The sequence below is a fragment of the Sciurus carolinensis genome, chromosome 15 (genome assembly GCF_902686445.1).
Source record: "Sciurus carolinensis chromosome 15, mSciCar1.2, whole genome shotgun sequence".
NCBI classification, from domain to species: Eukaryota; Metazoa; Chordata; class Mammalia; order Rodentia; family Sciuridae; genus Sciurus; species Sciurus carolinensis.
The window spans coordinates 7,488,364-7,507,874 of record NC_062227.1 but is presented as its reverse complement, the minus strand read 5'-3'; the positions used below and the strand labels follow the sequence as shown (position 1 = coordinate 7,507,874).

Genomic DNA, 19,511 nt, shown 5'->3' with positions numbered 1-19,511 from the left:
CAGGAGGATCAAAGGTTCAAAGCCAGCCTCAGCTAAAGCAAGGTGCTAAGCAACTCAGTGAGACCCTGTCTCTAAATAAAATACAAAAGAGGGCTGGGGATGTGACTCAGTGGCCGAGTGCCCCTAAGTTCAATCCCCAGTATCTTCCCCCAACACACACGCACAAAAAAAAGACTGAAGAAACTAAACCCAGAATATCTGAGAACTGTGTACAGCTATAAAAGAAATAACAGGAGGGGAAATAAAGAAAGGAACAGAAGCTGTGTTTGAAGAAATAACAACTAGGATTTTTCATAAATTCACCAATCCCAGAGCCAGGAAATTCAAAGAACACTAAGATAGGATATGCCACCACCAACAACAACATAAACTACACACAGACATAGACATTCAAATCGTGGAAAATCAAAGGTAAAGAAAAAACCTTGACAGAAGTCAGAAACAAAACAAAACTACAATAACGACAACTACAAAAAACAGCTTACCTCCACAGAAGCAAAGGTAAGAATCATATCTGACTTCTCAACAGAAACTGTAGAAGGAAGAGTGGAGCGCCACATCTAAGGGACAGAGTGGACTAAAAAAGTCAACAAATGACTGACTCAGAATTCTGTACCTTGTGAAGCTATCCTGAAAAACTAGGAAGATATAAACTCTAAACAAAACAACCAACCAACCAACCAACAAAAACCCCCAAGATAACAATTTTCAATGTGTATGCTTCCGGCAACAGAGACTCACGCGTCTTGATGGATCTTCTTTTTTTTTTTTTTTTTAATACCTGGGCATACCCGATGTTATCAATTTCATTGACTTTTCTGAGTAAAATTTATTATTTAAATACTGTGAAGTCCAGCCAAATCATGAAATTAAATGGGCTTAATTTTCAAAGTTTTGTTGGGGCTACAGGAAGCAGAACAGGGATCAACTAAGAGTCAGCCTTCTCTGGGGCCCAGGAGAGAGGCCCCAGGGCGTGGGGGCACAGTCATTGGTGGAGGACGCCACCTGTGCTGCACATTGGGCCTCCGTTACCATTAACTTCCTAGGCCCAGCTCCAGACTCCTCCCACGGGAATCAACTCTGCATGTTTCCACTGTGCAGATTACTTAAAACTGTGGTCTGTTTCTTTACAAATATAATATGGGGGTTATATCAGATGCTGTTTAACGTCCTTCTCAGTTCCAATATTCTTACGATCTAATAACAGAGATTACGAACCAAGAGAGAAACAATAGTCATCCATGTCCTTTCTTGGGTCATTTACTACTGATATCCTAAGCAGCAGTAACTTAAGTGAAATTTTGTAAACATGAGTACATATCTCGTAGTGCCCACTGATCACCCTTCTGTTCTTTAGAACAGCAGTTTCATAGATAGATTTTCAACCCATTTTTCTATTATTACACTGTAAGCGTGCATGGCTGCAAACCTGTTAAACTGACCACCAGCCTACACAAACTACCGAGGACCATCACACCATGACACAGGACCCCAAAGGCACATGACTGATCATCTCCCAGGCCCCATTGAGTGATATACGGTGCCTTTGTATTTGGTTCGGTCGATAGGAGAAACCCGAAGGTGAATGTAGAGTAGGTGGCATTCAAACAGGAAAGCCAGGATTTTTAAAACTCTAAAATGAAAAGAAATGCATGCTTAGAACATTATGAAAGTAAGGAGCCTTGGAACTGGAACGGCTGTAGGAGACCTTGGTGGCCCCTTTGTGAGTACAGCAGGCCAGTGGTGGTTGAATTCAAGACTGCTTTCCCTACTTCAGTGCACAGGTTCCTTCCTGGATGCATCTGCTCCCCATAGGAACCGCGGCTCAAGGGTTGTTCCAGTGGCTTTCTGGCTTTCCAGTTTGTTATTTTGATATGGTAGGAATATGTAATCAGCAGTGAGACTTAAACTTCTCTCACACACATTTGGAAACCAGTCATTAAAATCCTGAGATGTAAAGGATGAGAGGGTGATTTCTCAATAGAAAACTTACTACAGATGGGCGCAGTGGCACATGCCTATGATCCCAGTGACCCGGAAGCCTGAGGAAGGAGGATCGCAAGTTCAAAGCCAGCCGCAGCAACTCAGCAAGACCATTCTCAAAATAAGATACAAAACGGGTTAGGGATGTGGCTTCCTGGTGAAGTGCCCCTGGATTCAATCCCTGGTACCAAAAAACAAAAATAAAAGCCAAACAAAAAACCACACCTATTACATTGCTTTGATTTCAAATTCTTAAAAATCAATATCCATATGAATTTTTCCCCTTCTCTACAATTTGGAAAACTCCTATGTAAAGTGTCCATTATACTAAATATGTCGTTTTTAGAGGTTAAAAGACCAGACAGCATTGATGTAGCTGAAGTAGAATTCAAGGCAGTTTCTTGTCCACTGACCCACAGCTACTCATGCAGCTGGGTGATAATTTACACTGTCAGGCATGAGATTTCTTGGTGGGAAAACTGAAGAACAAGAAATTCTTCCCTTGGGAGTTGTTTTGTTTGTTTGTTATTTTATCAAAACAAAACAAATCTAATGGCTGGATGTGGTGGCACACAGTCTGTAATCCCAGTTACGTGGGAGGCTGAGGCAGGAGGATTGCAAGTTGGAGGCCAGCCTGGGCAACTTAGGAAAGCCCTGTCTCAAAATAAAAATACATAAAGAGCTGGAGATATAGTTCAGTAGTATAGTGCCTCCGGGTTCAATCCCCCGTACCACAAAGAACAAAGCCAAAAGCAAAAGAAAACAAATCTAAGTAATCATCATGACAGAAATACATCAGAAATTGTCATCAGGTGGACAGACAGATGGTCAGGATTACTGCCTGGGACAGTTCTATCAGATGCTCAGGTATGTCATTCTTCAGTGCTTGCTCACTGAGCAGTTGACACACTTTGAACAGAGTCGCCTCCTGTGGTATTCCATGAGTCTGTAGGTCACATCATCCCCAAATGCTTCTTTTATAAATTTTTTTTGATAATAACATACAGATGAAGAAAATACTGAGCAAAAGAGATAAATGTACATGTGCAGTTCAGCCTCATTCTCATGTTGATGTAAAAAAATGATTTTAAGATCTAGAAAGTTGACATTTACATTATATTGTTAGACATGTCACAGAAATTAAAAATCGTCGGTTCTCCCAGTATATTTTCTCTTTGAGGCTGAATTCTGGCTAATGCATTGCTAAACAAATCCAACCCCAAAGTTCACTGCAAACGCACAGTAATACAAATTTTGATTAAAAACTTAATTAAGATGAAATCTCAGTGTAGTTTTGATTTGCATTTTCCCAAATCGAAACCACACTGAGATTTCATCTCACAGCAATCAGAATGGTGGCAGTCAAGAACACAATAATAAATGCTGGAGAGGACGGGGAGGAAAGGAACACTTTTACACCATGAGTGGGACTGCAAATTAGTACAACTACTATGGAAACCAGTATGGAGTGTCCTCAAAAGAACAGGCGTGAAACACCATATGACCCAGCTATACACTTCTCAGTATTTATCCTGAAGAATTAACGTCAGCATACTGTGGTGACACATGTATACCCATGTCTATAGCAGCACAAATAGCCAAACTATGGAACCAGTCTAGGTGACCATCAACAGATGAATGGATAAAGAAAATGTGGTATATATACACAATGGAGTTTTATTCAACCACAAAGAAGAATGAAATGATGTCATTTGCAGGAAAATGGATGGAACTAGAGACCATTATGTCCAATGAAATAAGCCAAACTCAGAAGGCCAAGGGTCATAGGCTTTCACTCATGTGTGGAAGCTAGAAAGGAGAAATGGAAAGAAAGTTGGGGAGGGGGGTCCCGCGAAAAGCAAAGGGAGGTCAGTACAGGAAAGGGACCGGGGGAGGGAGGAGGAAGGGAGGGGGAGTGCTGAAGAGCGACATGGGCCTAATTGTATTTTATATCGTGTGCATGTACAAATACGGAGCCACAAATCCCATCATTATGCCCAACGACAGGGCACCAGTGAAAAGGTGGAAAAACTTAAAAACTTAATTCAAATGAAGGGTGCCCTGGCTTTGGCATCCCTGCTGGCTGCTCCGCTCAGTGCCGCCTCCTCTTTGCCTCTTTTCTGCTCAGCAGACGCCGCGTGGACGGTGGTGCGTCACGGTGGCCCAGACCAGGTGACCGTCGGAGGCGGCCCCCGGGGGCACGCAGGCTCGGTGACCTTCGCGTACGCGGCCAGCGTGGGGCAGCTGCGGGCCGCGGTGGCCCTGGCGGAGCGCTGCGAGCAGCAGCTGGCCTTGCGCTGCGGCTCCGGACCGCGGTCTGCCGCGAGAGGTAAGCCCCGTGCTGCTGCAGGCGCGGTCCCTCCGGCAGTGACAGTGACGCTCAACGTGCATGCGCGGGACTGGCCACAGATGTCGTCTTTTTTATGTTTTAATCAAAGAAACTTTGCTAATAACATGCGCTAGCTTATTGACAATTCGAGGATAGTGGGTTTTTTACGATGGGTGAGGATTGACAGTTCTTCCTGGGGACCAGCTGGGACCAACACTGCCTCCTCGCTCTTTGCAAAGTCCACCCCTAAATCGGCCTGTGGTGCTGGAGTCCTCCCTCCAGATTGTCGCAGTGCGCCCCGCTGTCACTGTTACTCCCTGCCCCACCACTCCCGTTAGGTCTAAGATGAAATAATTACGGAAGTTATTACAAGACGTTTTCTGCTGGTCTTCCTTCCCTACAAGTTCTCTCCACTATCTTGAGGAATATGCCCATTATTTTGAGGAAGCCCTGCTTGCATGGTAACCCTCTTCTTTTAAGTAGATGTTTCTCCCTCTTAGGAACTCCCACGATCTCTTACAGAACCCTCCACTGCTCCCCAGTAAAGTCTTTCTATGGGTCATTTTTTCCCCCTAGTACTTGATTTTCAATAATAAATACTGAAAATTTTTAAAAGAAATTCTCTGATCTAAAATAGTATACGTTAGCAGCATAATAAAACCACTCTTAAAATTTCAATCTACAATCTTCTATACAAATGAGTTGGAAAACATTGGTGTGTGACTCTCAGTTGCAGATGGGTCATTCAGAATCACTGCCACATACCTGTGCTGCCTCCCCTAATCCACGTCTCTCCTGGTCAGTTGGCCCCTGTGGAATATTCCAGACCACAATATTCTCCATGCCTGAAATTTCCTGCTACTTCCTCCACCTGGATGGCCCCTTCCTGCCTTTCACCCTTGAATCATACCCTTTGCACTAGATGTAGGCAATCATTACTTTGGTCCCTTCCCAGATGATCTTAGTCTTCTTTGGATGCCTCTCAGCTGTTCAGAGGACTGAAAAGAGCAAAGGAGTTGTTTCATCTCATGCCTGAGTTTGAAGTCCACTTCTATTCTGTAGCATCTGCAGAAATTTAAATAATTGCTTTTTTGCATCTGTTTCTTCTTCAGAGACATGGAACTGATCTTATGGAGTTTCCTACATAAATGAGATAAACTACATAAAGGTCAGGAAATAAGTAATCCTCATTCCCGGCTCTCTAGTTTTTATATTTATAGTCGTCATTACCAGGTTCAATTATTTGTTAATTCATCATCGTTGAAGTTTAATCAATGATAAAGATAATTCTGGTAAACCAGACCAGGAGGACCGATACTAGATAGTTATCAAGGAATGCATGGTTTAGAGAAGAAGGGTCACATGGGTGTGACCCTCTAATGGAAGCAGTAAAGATCATTTCCTAGTGAGTCACTGAGCAAGCACCGTGCATATGGACCAGCCTGAAGACTGGACAATACACAGGTGTGCACAGACCCTCCCAATGGGGCTAGTATTCAATTAATGCATTCGTTTGCTTTTGACCACGTGACTTTACTTTTAGATACAAGAAGAATTTGGAGAATGGGTGATTAAAAGTGAAATAAGATGAATTTTGAAATCTACTTTAGGAAAAATATAGTGTCCTTTTTCTATGTCTTTGGCTACTGTGGCAAAGAGAATTTTAAATATAAACTTAACCTAGACAAACATGTAGAATGAACCTAAAATTTCCAGAAGCTCCTGATTAGGTAAGAGAAGACATAGGAGGGTAACAGGGGCTAGATTTTCCTTAGGATGCAAGCTCCGATCCGCTTTGCCTTACAGTGTATACAAATAAGTCAGAAAGAGCTTTAATCTTATGCTTTGTGACACTGTAAATGAAGTAACATTTTGACTTTGTAAGTGTCTTATGTGGAAAAATGTGATTTAACTCATCTGAGACACAGCCTGGGTTTGGAATTTTTAAAAAGATCTTCAGGTGATCTTTTGGAAACTACTGTTCTAGGTGCTAAAATAATTGAGAAATAAAATATTCTACTCCGGTCATTGACAGTTCTATTTTCTTTTGAAAAAAAAAAAAACAACAAAAAAACCCCAAAACAAAACATAGTTTTCCCTTCGGATTTTCTCAAGTTTTATTTTTAATTAATTTAAAAATTTTTGAGATATCTGCAGGCTCATACATGCTGTGAGAAATCATCAAGGGAACCTGAGTACCTTTACCCAGTTCCCCAGGGGTAAACATCTTGCAAAATCACAACCTTGTCAGTCAAGATACACAAGATTTCCTTCGGCATGAGCCTCCTCCGCTTGCTCAGTAACCACACCTGCTCATCGGTCTGTAACCCTTGGCAACCACTGATCACTTCCCCATTTGTTTTCCATTTTAAGAATGTTACCTAAATGGAATGGAGAGTGGTAACTTTGGGGGACGGACTTTTTCCACCCAAAACAATCCCCATGAACCCCATTAGCACATTGTGCGGATTATGAGCGTGTGATCATCAGTGTCATTTCCCTGGGTCAAAATGGCCAAATGTGCAATTGTTGGGTAATTGCATGTTTAGTTTTATCAAGGAAAAAGCCCTGCCACAGTGGATTCTAGGGAGGCCACACTATCCCACATTCTCACCATTTCCAGTTTCTGAGAATTTGATTTCTTCCATGTCCTCCTTGTGTTTTAACAAAAGTTTTCCTTTTGATGAAGTCTGAGTTATCATTTTTTCCTTTTGTGGGTTGTACATTTGGTGTTAAGTCTAAGAACTCTTTCTCTAATCCCAGATCCTAAAGATGTTTTTTTCTAATGGTTTTATATTTTATTTTTAGTTTTATGTTCTACTTGGGATAATTTCTGTGTAGGGTGCAGTAGTTTGGTCCAGTTTCCCTCTCTGCCTATGAAGGTCCAGTTGCCCCAAGTCATTTATTGCAAGACTGGCCTTCCTTTGTTGAATTACCATTTCAACATTGCCAAACATCACTTGGACATGTTTGTGTGGTGGGTCAATTCTAGGTTCTTTATTTGTCCTGATAATCTGTATATCTATCCCTGCACCAATATCACAGTGTCTTGAATAGTGTATCTATGTAGTAAGTTAGAGTTATTCTGACCACATAAACTTTCAACTAATTTGCTTAAATGCCTTGGGGCATAATTTCTGGATCTTATGGTAACACTGGTAAGCCTATTAAGTACCAAACTGTCTTCTAAAGTGCCTGTGCCCTCTTGCATTCCAACCAGCAATAAATGAGAGGCCTTGTGGCTTTACATCCTTGCCAGCATTTAGCAAGGTCAGTGTTCTGGATGTTGATCATTTCAACAAGTGTACGGTAGCATTCCATTATTGTTTTCATTTGCAGGTCTCTAATAGCATAAGATATTGAGGGTCTTTGCATATTCTAGTATATCATAAGTAGATCTTATATGCTCTGGTATCAATTCAGATCTTTTTCCTAATTTTTATTGACTTGCTTGTTTCTTTATGGTACTATTTGCATGTTTTGGATACAAGTCTTTTATTAGATTAGTGATTTGCATTTTAGAAAATTTTAAAAAAAATTTTAACAAATTCCAATATATTAAATGATTTTCATTGATTGTACTTTTGCTGTTGTGTCTAAAAACTCATTGAGCTCTCAAGATCATCTTGATTTTTTCCTTTCACCTTCCAGAATTTTAGAGTTTGGCATTTTACAGTTAGGCCTGTGATCCATTTTAAGCTAATTTGTGTGAAAGGTATAAAATGCCTCAATTCACTTTTTTTTTTTTTTATGTGAATTGGTAGTTGTTCTAATACCCCTTGTTGAAGAAACTGTACTTTCCTCATTGAGTTGCCCTGACTCTTTTTCATAGTTCTGTTGATTATGTCTGTGTGGGTCTGTATTTATTTCTCTATTCTGTTTCATTGGTGAGCTTGTCTCCTGTTTTGCCAATACTATGCTATCTTGACTATTGTAGCTTTGTAGTAGGTCTTAAAGTCAGGTGGTATTAGTCTTCTGACTTTGTTCCTCTTCAGTAGTGTTTTGGATATTGTGAGCATTGCCTTTTTATGTAAACTTTAGGATCAATTTGTCATTATCAACAAAGAAACTTGCTGGTATTTTGATGAGGTTTGTATTTAATCTAAAGATCAGTTTGGGAAGATCTTACACTTTCACACTCTAAGTTCTTCCTATCCATGAACATGGAATATCTCTCCATTTAGCTCTTCTTTGATTTCCTTCTTCAGAATTTTATACTTATTTCATATAGATTGTGCACCAATTTTGTTAATTCACACCTAAATATTTAATTTTTAGATCTAATGAAAAATATGCTTCTAATTTCATATTTCAGTTGTATTGTTGCAGAAAATCTTGAGCTAAACACTTTTTAGTTGTAGATATTCCTGTTATTGTTGAGATTTTTAGGGATTTTATTTCTAGACAGCCATGTTATTTGTGAAAAAAGATAGTTTTATTTTTCCCTCATAATCAATATACTTTTATTTCCTTTTTTGCTTACTATGTTACCCAGAACTTCCAGTACAATGTGGAGAAGCAGTGGTGAGTAGTGATACCCTTTTCTTGTTCCCAGTCTTCATTGGGAATCATCTTGTTCCTCATCTTTAGGAATGATGCTACCTGAAGGTTTCTTTCAGATGCTCTTCACCAAGTGGATGGGTATTCTCTTTTATTTCAAGTCTGCTGACAGTTTTATTTATCATGAATGGCTACGGGATTTGTTGAATGCTTTTTCTTCATCCATTCATAGGACCATATGGTTTTTCTTCTTTAACCTGTTGATGTGAGGAATGACATTAATTCTGTGATGTTCAAGGCATACGCAGAAATAAATCCCACTTGACTACAAGGCATGATTGTTTTTGCATATTGTTGGATTCAGCTGGTTTAATATTTTTGAAGATTTCAATATCTATGTTTAGGAGAGATGTTTTTCTTTTCTTTTTTCTTTCTTTCTTTCTTTTCCTTCCTTCTTTCCCTCCCTCCCTCCCTCCTTCCTTCCTTTCTTTCTTTCCTTCTTTCTTTTTTTTCTTTCTTTCTTTCTTTGTTTTTGTAATGTGTTTCCTAGTTTGGGTATTAGGATGATGTGGGCCTTTGGAATAAGGTATTTCCTAGTTTGGGTATTAGGATGATGTGGGCCTTTGGAATAAGGTAGGACGTATTGACTGTCCTTCTTATTTCCTGGAACACATTGGGGAGAACTGGTATCATGTCTGGTAGAATTTTCAGATGAAATTATCTGGGCCTGGACCTTCTGTTTTGGAAAAGTTATTGATTCTTGACTCATTTCACTTAATAGTAAAAGTTGTCTTGTTTTCCTAGAGATTCTGTAACAAAGTCCCAGACATGGCATTGTTTAAAATAAGAGAAATTCATTGTCTTATAGTTCTAAAGGTTAGACATACAAAGTCCAAAGTGTTGACAGGGCTGTGGCCCTCTGAAACCCCTGGCATCTGTTGGTTTGTGGGAAATCTTTGATATTCCTTGGCTTGTAGATTAATCACTTGTCTCCCAACTTTACATGATATTCTCTGGGTATTTTCACATCATTTTTCCTCTGTGTGTGTCTAGCTCAGTGTCCATATTTCCCTTTTTTAAAATAAGAAGATAGTCACATTAAATTGGAGCCCACTTTAATGCCTTCATCTTAATTCAATTACCTCTATAAAGACCATATTTCCAAATAAGGTCATATTTTGAGATATGGAAGGTTAAGACTGCAGCATAGCTTATTTGGGGGACATGATTCAACCCATAACACAGACCTGTCTAGATCATTCTTCCTTGAGCGAGGTTTGGTAGATTGTGTCTTTTGAGTGATTGCTCCATTTCACATAAATTATCAAGTGTGTGCTCATTGAGTTGTTCAATGTATTCCTCTAATATTATTTGAATGTCCATCGGATCAATAGAATTTTCAATATCAGCAATTTCTATCTTTTACATTTCTAATATTAGCAATTTCTATCTTTCCTTTCTTTTTTATGGTTAGCCTCGGCTAGAAGTTTATCAATTTTGTGATATTTTCAAAGAACCAGGTTTCCTTTCACTGATTTTCTCTATTAATTTCTTGCTTTCAATTTTTCTGATTTCTTCTGTAAATTTAATTCCCTTTATTTTTCTTACTTTGAATTTAATTGACTCCCCACCCATAGCATTCTAAGATAGAAACTTGGATTATTGACTTTAGATTTTTTTTCTTTTCTAATATAGGCATATAATGCTATAAATTCCCTCTAAGCACTGCTTTCACTACATATCACAAATTTCATTAAGTTCTGTTTTCATATTCATTTAGTTAAGAACATGTTTTTTCTTATTAGAATTTTTTTTGACCATGTTTTATTTAGAAGTGTATTTTTAACCCTTCAGATACTTTTGGATTTTCCAAATGTCTTTGTACTATTACTAGTTTGATTCCCTTCCTATCTATTTTGTATGACTTATCTTCTTTTAAATTCATTAAGATGTATTTTGTGAGTTTCAATGTGGTGTAACTTAATGAATTGTGCATGTGTACCCAAGAAGACTGTATTCTGCGTTGTTGGGTGAAGTATTCTATAAATGTCAATAGATCTAGTTGATTGATGGTGCTGTTTAGTTTAAATATATCCTTAATGATTTTCTACCTGCTGGTCCTGTCAATTCCTAATAGAAGGATATTGAAGTTTCATGGCAGTAATAATAGTGGATTTGTCTCTTTGTCTTTGGAGTTCTGTCAGTTTCTGCCTTGCTATTTTGAGTCTCTGTTGTTTGGTGCATTCACATTAAGTATTGCCATGTCTTCTTAATTGATCCCTTTATCATTGTGCAGTAACCTTGTCATCCTTATTAATTTCCCTTGCTCTGAAATTGTCTTTGAAATTGATACAGGTACTCTAGTTTTCTTTTTTTTAAATTTTTTTAGATGTTGATAGACCTTTATTTTATTCACTTATATGTGGTGCTGAGAATTGAACCCACGGTCTCACACATGCTAGTCAAGTGCTCTACCACTAAGCCACAACCCCAGCCCTCTAGCTTTCTTTTGATTAGTTTTAGCGTGGTGTACGCTTTCTATCCCTTTACTTTTAATCTATCTGTCATTTTATACTTAAAGGGATTTTGGTAGACAGCATATAATTGGATCCTGTTTTTTGTCCACTCTGATAGTCTTTGTGTTTAATTGGCATATTAGGCCATTTGCATTTAAAGTAATCATTGATGTTTGGGTTATTATTTATCGTATTGTAACTCTTTTTTTTTTTTAATTTGCTGCTGAATTATAAAAATAATATTTTTTTATTACCATAACAAAATACTTGATAGGAAAAAGAGGTTATTTAGCTCATAATTCTGGATATTGAAGGGCATGATGTCAGCATTTACTCAAGTTGATGAGATGTTCCCCCCCCATGACTGGCACATCCTGGTGGATGGCACCATGCTGGGAGTGCATGTGGGAACCAGAGATCATATCACCAAACAGGAAACCAGAGAAAGAGAGAGGCTCAGGGGTCGGGTGTGGCCTTATGACAACTCACTCCCATGAAGGTTCTATGGGAACCACCTTGATGTCTCCCAAAAGCAGCAACCCCAGTCACTAGGCCCCTCTTCTGAAAGGTCCACACTTCCCTCACATTGCCAGACTCAGGGCCAAGCTCCCAACACCTGAACCCATGGGAGACAAACCACCTTCAAACCTAATTATCCTTGTTTTCTCTCTCTTTTTCAACACCTACTTTTTCTTTTCTGGTTTTAGTTGAGCCTTTTATGATTTCCATCTTTTCTCTTCTCCTATCATGTATTTATTTTTAAATTTTAGGTGATTTCCATTGAGTATGAAATGTACATTATGATCAGTCTTCTTCCATTTTCAAATAATGTTGTTCCACTTCATTGATGGTGTTGGTATTTTATAACAGAGTATTTCCAAGTCCTCTGTCCCATCTCTTATCAGATTGCTGTCACTAATTTTACTTATCCCTAAGCTATAATCACCCAATATATTTTTGCTATTATTATTTTGAACTAACTCTTCTGTATCCCATCAATTAAGAATAGGGCAAAATATTTTATTTTAGCTTCATTTATTTTTTCTTTAATGCTCCTCATTTCTATAAAGAAAGAAATAGAGCTAATTTTCTAATCTGTATCATTCTAATTACATAAGTAGAGCTAATTTTCTAATCTGTATCATTTTTCTTCTTTCTGAGAAACTTTTTATTTTAACATGGATGGGAAATTGTAACAAAATTCTGTGTAAATCAGGATAGTTTTCCTCCAGCTCTGTGTCCCAACCAGTCAGCCTTCTTCTTTCTTCCTTTAAGAATCTCCTGTGGTTCTCTTTTATCTTATCTCCAGGGTTTGTCATTGTACTAAGTGGGGAGAAACAGGGAAAGATGAGTCTACACCATCTTCACTAGTCCAGGAATCACCTGGAAGTCTTTTGATAGTTCTCTAGAACACTTTAAGACCAAAGATTTTTATTGTCTCTCAAAACCTTATTTTTTACTCTTTTACAGGGAGATTTGTAGAAACTTATCCTTGTGCACTAGGATATAGTGAGTATTTTCTTTCTTGATCTAGGCAAGTGTAATGGTGAAGGAAGTAATGTTCAAAGGAGCATTTTGAGAAAAAGAATATTAACTTTTCTGAGTATCTCTTATTTCCTAGTAACAAGCTTTCAATGTATTTTTAAGAGATTCTAGATATTGACTCCTCTATAAATTTCTCAGGATTACTTTTTTTCTATTTCTTTTGGGGTGTGGGTGGGTGGAAGTGATGATAATGAATGCAGAGATCTTACCTATAAATGAATCATAATGGAGTTGTATTAAGCAGTGAGGTAGAACCTGGGACAAGTTCCAGATCCCAATTCAAGGCCTGGTGATAATAACCTATAAATCTGAGATACAGCACCAAATGGCCAAGCACATTTGAGAAACTCATTGAAGCAATCCAATTCCATTTTCCTTATCCTCGGATGACTGCGATTTATCTTCTCCCGCACCTTCCTCTTCATAAGATGGATAAACTACACACCTGCTTCTGTAATCATCCTGGTCTCACTGTGATGTGCATCCGGGCCCCCACCACAGCAGCATGTCCGTCTTAACATGTAGTTCTGTAGAGCTGAGGCTGCGCCAGGCTCTGTCATCTGACCACAGCCAGCGTTGGGGAGATGGCAGGGGACATCTGCACCAGGCAGGCTGTTTCTCAGCATCGTGTCCACTTGAGGCTTGCAGAAGACCTGTCAGTGCCTGTTCTTTAGCCTCCAAATAAATAGGGAGACCTTGCAGTACAAGAAAAACACATGTCTCCAAAAAATTTGTTGCGTTCTGACAGAGGGCACCATGGCTTTCCAAATGCTTAATTTAGAGCAACTTTTCTTTTTAAAGAAAATGTGAGGAGATAGATCAGTGTTTCTGCATGACATTGAACTTTCTCAGTGAGCATTTGTCATCTCCAGCAGATGCATCCTGGGTGTATAAATTACTCTTACTGTTGTTTTGATGGCAAATGTTTTCTGAATATTATTTTTATGGAGAATATGTGATATCCATGTACAAACAAGTTAAGGACTCGTTTTCTAATAACATAAAAATAGACGATGGGAATTATTTAAACCTAGATATTGAGACACTTGAGGGAGGAAGCTTGGCCCATATATTTAAAGAAACATCATCTTTGTTGGCAGGGGTAAAATATTGCTTCTGAAGTGAGGTGTATCCTCTCTCTTACACACACACACACACACACACACACACACACACACACACAAATACATGCACATGCACTTTAGACTTGGGAATAAAGGGAACTATTTTAGAATGGGGGTGGCCAGGCAAAATCGATGTCACCTTTCTCATACTTTTCTTTCAGATGGAACCCCACTGAGCTGGTGGGCTGGAAGAACCAACGAAACACACACTTACTGGGGAGGTTCTCTGCCTGATGCTCAAAAGTGTACCTGTGGATTACAGGGGAACTGCATTGACTCTCAGTATTACTGCAGCTGTGACACTGACCAGGATCAATGGTGATTTCCACTTGCTTTCCCTACACAGAAAGGGAGTTTTTATTCCTCAGTTTTGCATAGTTAATTAAACATCAGATGAACTGGTACAAATAAGTAACTAAACTAGGTTCAAATAATTTAAAAGTTTGGATGAAATATCTTCAACTAATCTAAAGATTAAATGTTATGACCCAAGATTCACTATTTCACTGTGAATACCGGATAATGTGCATTTTATTCTTCTTAAATTGGACACACTTGGTAAGTCTCCCAGTCACTAGAAATCAAGCGTCCATTTCTGAAGTTCAGCTTAATTAATCAAACTAGTATTCATGCAATGCAGTATACTCACGGCAATAATTCAAAAGGTGAATTCCTTCTAAAGCTTTGTCTTAACTGTATTTGGGAGATAACACTACATATTCTGTTAGGAATTTGCAGGTAAATGTTAACACATCACAACTCCAAGAGGTCCTGCATAAAAGGAATCAACGATGTTCCCACACCCATTAACTCTTCTTTAGAGCAACACCAATGTCTGTAGACCACACATTGAAACAACTAGAGTATAGGATTTCAAGGGATTTGAAAACTGTGACTTTAAGCCTTCTCCTGGAGAAGGCAATGCTTCCTTTTGTAGAAATAACTTTTGAGGTCATTATTGAAATGTGTATTGGTTTTATTTTTTATTTGTAATGTGAAATGTCTTAAGTCTCTGAATTTATGTCAGCAAATCAAAAAACATTTTTATAAAACAGCTAGACCATATAGAGTACATTCTTTTAAAAAAAAAAAATCTCAATGGTCAAATTAGATGTCCATGTAATTGATTTTGCTCTAAAGTATCCAATCTCATCAGTAATTTGATTATTGAAAACTGAGTTTGTCATTTTGATTCCATGGTGTTCCATGTACTTACCCTGCATGCATAAAATCTGTTTTGTATCACTTAAAAATTAGTGTTGAACTTGAAGAGCGCCTTTGAATAGAACGGAGGTGGAACACTTTACACTTGCATGGAGATTATTTCTACCCTTTCCCAAGTTCAAAATTTAAAATAGTCAAATATTTATGAGATGCACCTTTTCAATATTTTGATTTACAATCCCAATGCAGCTTCATCCCATTTTATAAAAGTGAGTGTGGTTCAGTGAATCGCAGGGAAAACAGAAAACCAAAAAAACCTGAGCTATACTTTCAAATTTTGCCACTTATAATCCTCAGTTCTTTAAATTTCATCAATTAAAGTGTCTTTGTAAGAGTTAGTTCAAAGAATGTAATGAAATTTTTTGTTTTAACGTATAGAAACTCTGTGACTCTGTGCTTACTTGATTGTGGACTTCACGTTTGCTGGGGGCAGTAATCAGAGAAGCATGTCACTTGAAGAATACAACCATCTATACTGAGTGACATTCCTACCCACTGAGGGAGGGGGACTGGGAAGCTGAGGAGATCCAGGTCCTCTGGCAGCCTTAGCCCTGTCTCTAGGTTCACTCAAGTGCTGCCCTTGTATGACAGCATCCTGGGCTTTGCATAGACAGGAAAGTTTAAGGGGAAACCAGATTGAAAAAGTCACATCCTAATCCCAGAAGAAGGGATCATGGAGTTGTTTGCTTTGTAACTTTGCTTACGTTGAAGCTTCCAGTTGACAGATCTCGTTCAACACAAGGAAAACAGCCATTCTCAAATTCTGTCCCAATGCCTGGAGAATATGTTCTGTAAATGAATGTGTAAGAGCAATGGTGGGAAGTTTCTATTTCTCTTTTACTTTTTCAAATGAAATTCTCTTTAAGCAGTTTATAAAAATGGAATTTACTAATTGCTGAGGAGTTGGGTGAATTTTTCCTGGTGGTAAGCTTATAGCAAAACTTTTTTTTTTTGTGTGTGTGTGTGTCTGTGGGGTGTGGTTCCGGGCTTAGGTCCTAGGGGTGTTTTTCCTCTGAGCTACAGCCCCAGCCTTTTTAATTTTTGATTTGAGACAGGATTTCCCTAAGTTGCCCAGGCTGGCCTCAAATTTTGATCCTCCTGCCTCAGCTTCATGAGTTGCTGGATTGCAGGTGTGTGTCACCCTACAGGACACACAAAATATATATTTTTAAATGGAAGCAAATTGAAAGCTATTTTGTTATCTCTTCATATGCATATCTACTAATGTGGCTGGTATTATTGTTAATATAAACTGCTACCTTTTCTTGGTTAGTTGCCTGTGTAGTCAGGAGCTCATTTAAAACATTTTAATTAGATAGCACACCAATTAAAGCAAGAATTTCCCATCAAATTCCTACAGTGACTACAGCATACCAAATATTTATCATAAAAGCATATATATTTAAAAGGCATGCTGATAATTTAAAATATTAAACTCTGCTCCAAGTCAACATATGGTTACAAATTTATAGTACACATTGTTCAAGAGAATTTTATTCAGCCTCTAAAATATACATACATCATAGAATTCAGCTTCTTCAAAAATCCACAAGTTATTTTGCTGATTATGATGATCCCTGCAACTATAATATTATTTTATATTTTTTATTATTATTTTATATTTATTATTTTAGGACATTTTTGTGATTATTTCAGAGTCCTTTTAAAAATAAGGGCAAATATAAAGAAAAACATAAGCTAGTTTAAGTATATACAAATGTGCCACTATTCACAGTAAATGTGAGGAAACTCTCTGTCCACTTAAAAGTCAGACATTAGGCATTATCATTTTGGATTTTTTAAAGAAACCCAAAAAAAAAAAAAAAAAATAGAAATAAATAAAAACCTAGTAGAGTTGAAGGTAAAAGGGTAAGACAATTTTTACCAGGTAAATACACATCAAAAGGAAGCAAGCGTACCTGAATTAGGTCAAAGATAAAAAGCACGCCAGGGATAAAGTTGGACCCTGTCTAATGCTGAGATTTGTTCATGAGGATGCTCCAGTAACTCTTGTATGCACCATCAAAAATGTATCAAGAGGGGCTGGGGTTGTGGCTCAGGGGTAGAGCACTTGCCTTGCATGTGTGAGGTACTGGGTTCAATTCTCAGCATAAAAATGAATAAAATAAAGGTCCATCAGCAATTAAAAAATATATATATAAATAGTTTTAAAAAAAAGGTATCAAGGAAGAATTAGCAATGAAGCAAAAGGGAACAGAAAATCACCCAAAACACAGGAAGATTTTAACATAATATTTTGGGGAGGCCTCTAAGTGAAAACAGGTGAGAGTATTTCAAAACTAAAATTAAGAAACTTGACATCGCATCCATATATTATCGAATGTACGTCATTCTCAAGCTTGCATAGAACATTTTGCAGATGAGTGAAATCTTACGAATCTTAAAAGAATTCTCATGGTAGGGATTTTGTCCTTAATTTAGTTACAAATCAGTAAGAATCATATATTTCTTAAAAGCTCATATATGTGCCAGTTACAAACACACATACACACACACACACAAACAAATGATGAAAAGGTTGTAAAAGAGGAAACACCCACCATTATTGCCTATGGATGACATGATTGCCTACACAGAAAATTGAAGATAATATAATGAAATACTATCGGGATAAATAAGAATTCAGTTAGTTTGCTAAATTTGTGATCTATCAGTGCAGAGAAGTTACCTGACTATTCATAAAAGCATAAATTAATTAACATTGCAAGACTTAGAACTATTTGCTATGTTTAAAAAATGTAAAGTTCTATAGAACAAGTCTAATACTTTTATGAAAAAAATTATTAAAACTTATTGAGCCAGTCAAATAAATAGATTAATTCGCTACTGTCATAGATTCTACGAGCCAGTAGCTTAAAGCAGTAGTCTTTAATCAAGTATGCTTTTGATCCCCGGGGGATGCTTGTTTTATTTGAAGACAGTTTTATGGTCACAAAGAAAGGAATGTTTCTGTGCCTCTAATAAGTGGTAACAGGCTCAGGAGGCTAAGGCAGGAGGATTGTGAGTTCAAAGCCAGCCTCATCTACTTAGCCAGGCCCTGAGCAACTCAGTAAAACTCTGTCTCTAAAAAAGGAGTGGGGATGTGGCTCAGTGGTAAAGGGCCCCAGGGTTCAATCTCTGGTACCAAAAAAAAAAAAAAAAAAAAAAATGCTAAACATTCTATAATGCATCCTATAACCCCATGGCTCAAACTATGCAATCCAAATGTCAATAACACTGATATTGAGAAGCTCTCTTTTAAAGATGTCATTTCCCCAAATTAACGTACACTTAACGCATTCCAAACAAATACCATGTGATTTTCTGTTTGCAATGAGTGGGTATTAAAATCCATATGGAAATTCAGAGTGAAAGAACAAGGAAGATGATTTTTAAGATGAAGACCAAGGCGATGATACAGGTCCCAGCACATATCAAGACACATTGTATTACAGTAGCGGTTAATTAATGCTGAATTGGCCAGGAGAGAGGCAAGGGGTCAATGAAGCACAAGTTGAAAAACTGGAAAGATTTTAAGTTTTAAAATTAGTTGAAGTCTGTGACGATTATTTTATTACTGACCTCATTCCCAAAACAGTTCTTCAGTGTTAAGGTGGACTCAGCAGTTTTCCTTGGCTTTCTCAACAACCCCCTAAATTTATAGCTCTGCTTTGTATTAGATCAAATCTCCTGGTAAACAATTAACGGTAGTTCTTAGAAGTTATCCCATTTCTAAGAAAGTATAATTTCTAGAACAATGGGAACTTTCCAGCAAAAAGTCTTTGAAAGTCCTCTTACTGAATATTTAAGACTACTGCAAGAGGTTATTGGACCTAGAAACACACTCTCCACACGTTTAGGCTGCATCCAGGTTCGATATTCTTTATCAGAAATGCTTAGCACCAGATTTTGGAGTTGGAGAGTTTGGAATATTTGGGAAATCTTAATGATATATCTCGGTGAGGGACTCCAGTCTGAGTCCTCTATACACACCGCCTGAAGGGACCCGTGACTGGTATTTCCCACCTGTGGCATCATGTTGGTGCTCAAAATGTCTTATATTTTGGAACTTTCCCATTGTAGGTTTTCAGATTAGGGATATTTTTCTTTCCCCCTGCGGTGCTGGTGATTGAACCCAGGGGCTTGTGCTTGTGCGGCAAGCGCTCTACCAACTGAGCTACCCCCCCAGCCCAGATTAGGGATACTTTGCATGTTGTATAAACGTCAGAAAATAATGGGAGAAAAGAAAAAAAAAAAAGTCCCAATTGAAGAAGAAATTTTGTGAAAGTC

The 19,511-nt window shown here is 38.0% G+C and overlaps 1 protein-coding gene across 7 annotated transcripts in view; it reads left to right on the top strand.

Moving 5' to 3' along the window:
- LOC124965638 (contactin-associated protein-like 3) overlaps positions 1-19,511 on the top strand; it is a 214,880-nt gene that overhangs the window by 161,890 nt on the left and 33,479 nt on the right. For 5 of the 7 annotated variants that reach the window (XM_047526726.1, XM_047526724.1, XM_047526723.1 and 2 more), the window contains exons 13-14: positions 4,112-4,312; positions 14,159-14,315. In XM_047526726.1, the coding sequence (XP_047382682.1) occupies positions 4,112-4,312; positions 14,159-14,315 (358 nt within the window). The remainder of the gene's footprint in view (positions 1-4,111; positions 4,313-14,158; positions 14,316-19,511) is intronic. The other 2 variants (XM_047526727.1, XM_047526722.1) reach the window with 1 other exon arrangement.